Source organism: Gavialis gangeticus, unplaced genomic scaffold (assembly GCF_001723915.1).
Source record: "Gavialis gangeticus isolate Ggan-Ray unplaced genomic scaffold, GavGan_comp1, whole genome shotgun sequence".
In the NCBI taxonomy this organism is placed as follows: Eukaryota; Metazoa; Chordata; order Crocodylia; family Gavialidae; genus Gavialis; species Gavialis gangeticus.
The window spans coordinates 6125794-6133963 of NW_017728995.1; the positions used below are offsets into that span (position 1 = coordinate 6125794).

The 8170-nt window shown below is 38.0% G+C and overlaps 1 protein-coding gene across 2 annotated transcripts in view; it reads left to right on the forward strand.

Moving 5' to 3' along the window:
• KCNAB1 (potassium voltage-gated channel subfamily A member regulatory beta subunit 1) overlaps positions 1-8170 on the forward strand; it is a 332521-nt gene that overhangs the window by 285808 nt on the left and 38543 nt on the right. For both annotated transcript variants that reach the window (XM_019503186.1, XM_019503185.1), the window contains exon 8: positions 3271-3357. In XM_019503186.1, coding sequence (XP_019358731.1) covers positions 3271-3357 — 87 coding nt within the window. The remainder of the gene's footprint in view (positions 1-3270; positions 3358-8170) is intronic.

Sequence of the window (8170 nt, forward strand, 5' to 3'; positions counted from 1 at the left end):
GTAAGTAGTCGGTAAGCTACTGCTAAAACACCCAAATCCAAGGAGAGCTTCAGTTAAAAATACATGAGGAGGGATCCTCCTCCTGCTTTATCGTCTTTATGCTGTATAAAATAAGAACTTTACCTAATGGCATCCTTCAAGCCCTAGTTCCTCACAAAGGAGGATTTACCCCAGAGATGGCCATATGGAAGGGCTGTAAGTCACTTTCTGAAGATCACATCACTATGCAGGTGTAGAGGAAGTGTCGGGGCAGGCAAGAGGGGCATCAGGAAGGAGCCACATGACACCGCTGGGATAATTCCACCAGTGCTGCTGCCGCAGAAGAGGACCTCTCGTCTCCAGGAGGGAAAGCAGCCAGAACCAGGAGCGCACAAGGGTGACTTAAAGCCACCCCAGCCCCTTTTCTCTTTGGACTGTGAGCTCTGTGCTGTGTCTCTTTGAAGTGCAACACAGAATTACACCCAAACTGACTACTGAGAGAAGGGGCCATTTAGAAATGTACTTTTGAATAAAACCCATAACTCGGGGTCTTTACTATGAACACCACCTCAACTAGAGTGATGGAAATTTCAAACTTACTTTGCAGGACTCTTCATAGGCCCATTTACCATTATCACAAAACTGAAATTACTCAAAAAAATTATTGATAACATGTGAAAACTGTCATGGAGAATAAAGCAAATAATGAAAATGTTAGGGTTACCACTTTTTTTCTACAAAGGATTTGACAAAGGACTTTTTTTTTTTCAAAGAACAATTAAATATTTTCATTCAACTCCTTTTCATAAATGCTTGTACAAATGAATTTTTCATTTAGAAAAGTTCATAGAAAGCAAAAGTGTTGGGAATTCTGTTCAAATATACATTCACATATAAGTATGCGTTTAAAATATATATATTTCAGAAGTAATTGTACCCAATCTATTCCCAATGACCAGCTTTAAAGTTTTTTTATATTTTAAAGTCATCCAGTCAAGAAGCAAAAACAAGACTATAGGACCTAAGTGATGAGTTATACAGCACACACAGCAAATTAGAAGAGAAAATGTGAAGGAGTTGTCATTGTAAATAGTTTGTGAAGAAACCCCAAACTAGAATATGCCTGTGTAATGAAACCATTCACCCCATAATTATGAATAGCAAAGGATTACATTTTCAACCACTCTGTTTGCAAGTAACTTGTTAAGTAGAAAACAGTTTTATTTGATTCCAGTTAAGACGCTGATTATTTTAGATGCAAAAGAAAAGGGGCGGGGAGAGGAAACCTTTGGCATCTTTTTGGAAATAAAACAAACAACGTGCTAAGTCCCCAGGGATGCAGTTCAAGTTCTCACTGAACATGCTTCGGGGGTATAGGTTGTAACCGTGTTGGTCTCAGGACATAGGCAGACAAGGTTTTTTGGGTAAATCTGATATCTCTATTAGACCAACTCATAGTTGGGAAAATTCTTCTTTGGTTCAGGTACAAATACCCTTCATCAGGCTGAGGAAGCATTTGCAGTTGGTGTGTGCTCTTCTTGGAAGGAACAAATAGTAAAAAAGCCAGGTGCTGGTATTCTTGTAAGAATACTGACTTCTGGCTTCTTTACTATTCATTCCATCCAGGAAGAGCACACACCAACTGCAGATGCTTCCTCAGCCTGACGAAGGATATTTGTACCTGAAAGCTTGCAAAGAAGAATTTTTCCAGCTATTTGAGTTTGTCTAATAAAAAATATCAGATTTACCCAAGGAACCTTGTCTGCCTCTGAACATGTTAGTGCTTTGCATTCCATAAGAAACTATATCAGCAATATACAGTAGCAATTATCATTTAATTAGAGCCAAAACGTACCCATGTGTGGTATCACAGTGAGGGAGTTTTATCTATGAAGCTTGAATGCAGTATTTCATTTTACAACTACACACATTTTTTAGATATTTTCAAACAAGTCTTAAGTGCCATGACTCATAGCATAGACACAGTTTGTTCAATTGCTTACAAAAATAATTGTTTGCTTTTCATAGCTATAATTCAAATAAGCTCGGTTCTGCATCAAAAGATACAGTGTGTGAGGTCTGTGAAACTTGTATGTTATCAGTTATCTGAACCATTACGCTTGTCATCATAAATACCTCTAGACTTTATATTATAGCTAGCATAGCTCTGATGTACACCAGCTAAGGAGTTAGCCCTCTGAAGCTATACCAGTTCACACCTGCTGGGGAGTTTTTAGCCTCTCTTTTTATTTAAACTAAATGTAGCATTATAATACACTATGTGTGTGCTAAAAGACTGATTGCATATTAATCTTATAGCCATGTAAACACCTTACAGAACATTACATAGTTATGGTACCATCCAACTGTCAATCTTAAACCATGGGGGTGGCAGAAATTTGGGGAAAAGCATGTGGAAAAAACAATCTCACAATTCTTTTGCGAAGTCTGGAAGCATTTACAGGTGAAGAAATGAAAGTGCAACAAAGATTCTGTTCAGACTCTCTCTGAACAAGACTGTGAGTCATAGGCAGAACCTATTGTCTTTGGACTCCCAGTGCCAAAGGTGAAGCCATGGGGTGAAGCCATGAAACTCTACTTTTACATTCTGTATAGCCTGACTTCCTATGCAACATTAGGAGCATAGCTGGTTGCAGTTTACTATTTAAATAGTGTGATCCTTTACCATACCAGGCTAAATTCTGCTTACCTGGTAAAGGTGAATCTTAAAGACCCCATTCAGTATCAAGTTATCTTTAGTGTTATATTTTCTTGGCAATCATCAATATATAACAAAATGGCATGATTCTTCTCCTCTAGGTTTTCAGATCTAGAAAGTCCCCGGAGTGGAGAGCTTAATTATGTGGAACAGTACCAATGTAATATGCCATGGGGTTACATAGAACTACTCTGTGACATGATTTTGATTAGATTAACTGTGAAACAAAATCAGTACTCTGAACTCTGTCCCTGGAGGCTGCAATTTGACAGGCTTGCCAGGATGCAGTTGATAAATGTGCGTCTTTTCCAATTTGAATTTAAGTTTAATTAAGAAATAATCTTGTGGAGGGCTACAAATTCTGCATGAAATCCAAGGTAGTATTTTTTTTTAATGTACACAGCAAACATGAGACAACATAATCCATTTGTGTGGGTATTGTGAAGTAGTACAATACAATGATATTTTGGAACTGGTTGCTCTTTGGTGATGTACAACAAACGTCAATCTGGCTGTTTCTAATAGCATGGCTTCTTTCCCTCCCGTCCCCCCTTCCCCCTTGCTGCTTCTAGGATTAAAGGCCTCTCTCCAGAGACTGCAACTTGAGTATGTGGATGTAGTCTTTGCAAATCGACCAGACAATAATACCCCCATGGAAGGTTAGTGAAAGCTTTAATAAAAGATTTTAATGTGATTGATTCTGGCTCAGAGGCTTACACCTATCATATTAGAAAATGAAAATCTGTTTTTATTAAAATTCAGGCAGGGCAGATTAAAATGTCTCACAGATGATACTGTGGAGTCTTAAATATTTACACTTAAACTAAATGAGTTCATTGCTCATAAAAAAAAAAGAAAATTGAGGATATTTTATTTCCCTATGATGGCTAAAAAGCTGTTCACTTTTCCAAGTTTATTTCCTTTTTCCTAATTTTACCAAATAACTCTAACATGTACTTGTATTTGAATCTTATAGCATGAACATATTCATGCCGAATGAAATCTACTTGTATTTTCCTATAATATATTTTCTTGCCTGTTTAGGTTTCTGAAACCTGCTTGTGACCATAAAGGTTCATATATTTTGGGGCCAATTTGTAAATGCCTTGCTGCCACTGGGAAGCAGCCATTCACATTGACTTAAGTGAAACTATTCATGAAAGTTGCAGAGGTTCTCATGACAAGCAGAGATTCACAGTTAGGATTGATACAGGAAGGCTGCATAACCCAATATCCTTAACATTATTCTAAATATAAGATAAAATACATATTTTCTGGGTTGAGGTCTACTGACATTCTTCTCTCATCTCCTACTCATATAGGCCTCTCTTCAACTCCGCTTGAAATCTAAAACTCCCATTGACTTTGATGCAGAGTCAGAATGGTACATGAATACTTACTCGGGCAGTCAGTTGTGTTATCCCATAGTATGGAATGGTATGAACTGAATGCAGTACTTAGTATATCAGACAGCTTGATGAGGAGTCTTTAAAGCCAGATTCATCCCACTCATTCTCTGAAGAAGGCCACATTGTTTTTAACGGTTGATCCAAGCAGGGAGAGGTATAAAATTAGTTTTATCTACTACCATGTATTTACAAGGTCAGCCTGTTCAGAAGTAGGATTTAAATGAGTGATAGCGACACATTCGCTGGCACGTTTTCAAAGTATAACGTAATTAATAAGGACTTGACCTCTGGTGGCTCCATGAATCATACCAGCTCCCCCATCTGACAGAAGCTTAGGTTCAGCAGTGGCTGAAGTTGGCAGCAGTTGGACCACTTCTATTTCTACCCTCTATTGAGTTGTCACCTGCTACTTTACTTACCTGATATAGCTGGTTACGTGCTTTAGTGTACCCCTCGGTCGTCTGAAAACGTGGCCCCTCCTACTATGCTTTGGAGTAAGTACTCTGTCTAATGGAGACTGTTTACATTTGTCTTAGATATTAGGCATTTATTCAAACTAACATGGCCCTATCCATGTTCAGAGTCAAATTATCTTCTCTACTACAAGAACTAGAATTTTTTTTATTTTTTTTTTAAAGCTTGCAATCTGGGGAATCTGAATCTGCCATGGGTCATGAGGAAGTAAATTTACCAAACATCCCCAAAGTGTTAACAACCTGGCTCTAAGCTTGTAGTTTGAATTTCAGAGGTCTTGATGCTTGTTTATTACCAAAACTAGATCAGTCTGAACCCTAAGTGTGGATTGCATTAACATTACACTGACTGACAACAGCCTGTAGCTACAGGTTCAGGAAACTGGCCTGAGGTTTTTAAGACCAATGGAGATTTACTGGGTCAAAGAAAACAACATATTGTGTCTTGGAGGGAGAAATGACCTTTTGGCTCAGTCAGTTGTAATATAATGTAACAGTACAGAGTGTATTTTATATGTGTGCACTTTGTATCCGAGACTGTTATAATGCTTATATTCTTGATTGAGCCGAAAGAGAATAACCCAGAAGTGCCTTTCCGAGTTTCTTTTACTATTGCCAGGTCTGTTTAAATATATGGTCACTGCTCAGACAGAAACCTATTATAAGTAAATTTTACCAACTTTTACCAGGTTTGAACATCTAAGCTATGACAGATGGGAAAACTTTGTAAAAGTTTTCCATGAATTGGCTTATGGTTCCTTTTGCAGTTGCTTTCTGGGAGCATTCTACAGAATGCTTTACCTGCAGTCACGATCACAAAAACAGCACATTTTAAGTGATACTTTCTTGGAAAGAGAATTCTAAATTCATAAATGCCTAGGAACACGCCTACACCACCTCACGCAGATCATGTCTGCTCCATGAGCACAACCTCACAAGCAGAAGTAGCTACCTTTACAGTGCTGAGCATGTGCCAGTAAGCTCTGGCTTTCTGTATGTGATGCACAAAACTATAGTGGCTGTTAACTATTTTGGAAGGTAGGCTGCACAAGGTGGCATGGCATGCCTTACTGAGATACTTCCTGACATGCCTGAGGCAGTGTCGAGACAGCTTAAAAACCAGAAATTTAATTTGAAGAGTTTTACATCTAACCAAGCAACACACACCCAGGAAATATCTTTTTTTGTTCAAATAGTGCCTGGCACAAGGGAGTTCTTGCCCATGACCAGGTTGTCTAGGTACTACAGGAATACAAATGATAATGTACAGTTTGGCCAGTCGGTGCTAACCAACACAGTTCAGATTTTGTATATTTAATTCAGATATTTATCTAGAAGGATTCTCACCTACATCATGCTTTAAATAGCAGGAGAAAGCAGTGGAACTGTAGGATTTGGAATGCTAATACAAGTTGCCTCATAGTTGTGCTTCCCACTTACATTTTGCTTTAGAAGGTTTGTATGTACTGTTTGTACGAAGATTTTCCTCAGTCAGGTTTCACCCCTTTCAGCACGGTTTGACTCTGCCTTGGGGTAAAATCCATGCAACTCCCAGAACAAATGTTGCCATTGCAGTGAGCTCACGCCACCCATTCTGACTGTGTGTACCTCTTGTGCCAGACTGTCATGCAAGACTGTGTTACATGTAATCTACCACTCCAGTCTCACCTGTAAGAAGCAGAGCTCAACAGTTAGATGGGCTCTGGTAAGTGTAAAATCCTGGGACTCCAAAACAGGATTTTCCTTGGGAACTTTAATCTTCCCTTGCCCTTCCTGCTAACTTTCTTCACTGAATCCAATGATTTTACAGTGGCAGCTAGAGAGCTCATCCTCCTCTTCCAGATCTCAAACACACTTAAAAAGAGGAATCCACTTTTACCACCCCTTCATCCCTGTCAGATAAAGCTAAAGTTCTTCCTACCTCCTTCTTGCATATGGCAGCATTTCTTTTTAAATGTCTTAAGTCAGATAAAAGCAGCCTACCTGTCTTGTACCTAGGCCTTTTCACTACTCTGCAGCATCTCCAATGATCTAGTGCGGTACCCGTTTAAGCAAATGGACTTCTCTGCTGAGGACAGGCTACAAGAAGTTCCTTAACATGCTGTTTCTCAAAGACTTGCCTGTCTCAAACTAAAGTACTGCTAAGATACTGCACCTAGAAGACACCAACATATATATTTGAATGCACTTTGCTACGTAGTACCATAAAAGCATGGAAGGACTTTTTTTCTGAACCTTAATACTTATTCTCTAAATGGATCAATGCACACCATAAAGCAAATTAATTGACTAGAAAGGATTAATAATATAGTTTACAAAAAAATGTCCCATTCATGTTCCTCCTTTGGCCCTAATGACAGTTTTTATACAACTAGAAATAGAAAAGGAAAGTGATTCCATTTGAATCATGAAACACTATTTGAAATAGCAGGAAGAGAACTGGAATTCTACAGCATGCTGTACTGCTATAACACTAAGGTCTTAGGTGAGATTTCTTTCAAAGACAGTAGCTTTGACTGTGAATGGTATGGAGTTTACTCCCTTCGAGTACTTCTTGCTTTATTATTTTTATTTTGATTCACCTAGTAAGCTACTTCTATCCCAGAGCATCTGCTGAGCCATCTGTCAGCTCTGCAATATCTGGCATACAAAATATATGTTAAACTTTTCTGGAGAGAAATATAATCCCACAGTCATTTTCAAATTCTTACTCCTAATGTGTCCATTGTTTTTTTTTCCAGAGGTAGCATCATAGGGAAAGCAGGTTTTCTTTGGCTTGGTGGATCCAGAATAGAAAAAAAATCAATAAACAGTTTGACTACATGTTGTTAATTTATGGATAGCCAAAATGTAGGGAATCATACCTATCCATAAATAGTGAATAACAAATGCCTTATAGCTAGAGTATTCCTCCCCTAACCTGAATTTCTTGCAAGCATAATCTAGACATTGTACTCCAGCACATCATACTTTGAACTGTCTTAAGGAAAAAGGATCAGCCTTTTTCATTAACTGTAGAGCACTCACTGAGAAGATCGGAAATATTAACCTTTTCGTTTTTCTGCTTCTCTTCCATAATATTCACAACTGCCAAAATTCTGCAAAAGGAAATCCTGTGGTATTTCCAGCCTGAAATGGAAATCCTGAAAAATCTTGCATTAAAATCACGTCAGGAAAAGATGGTCATATTTTGCAGACTCAAGATCTTGATAGTTCAAAGCAATCAGCCAAGTTCTGGGCCTGACCTCCCAGCCTTTTGGGATTTACCCACATTCCAAAAGTTTAAGAGATTTATTTTCTATATAATATGCTATAAAGTTCTCTGGTCTTTATACCCTTCTTTTCCTCTGTTGGTTTGGTTGTTTATATTTTATATATATATATAGTACAACCTCATTATAATGAAACTACAGAGGACCAAGAAAAGTTCATTAAAATAGGGTGTTTGCTATAATAGGGTTAGTCAATTTGCTGCATTATAATTGTGAAAAATTGGTTCCTACTCTTGGGATTGTTAATACTGGGGGTTTGTTACAAACAGGGTTCATTTTAATGAGGTTGTTTTGTATATATCTTGTCCATTTTAATGA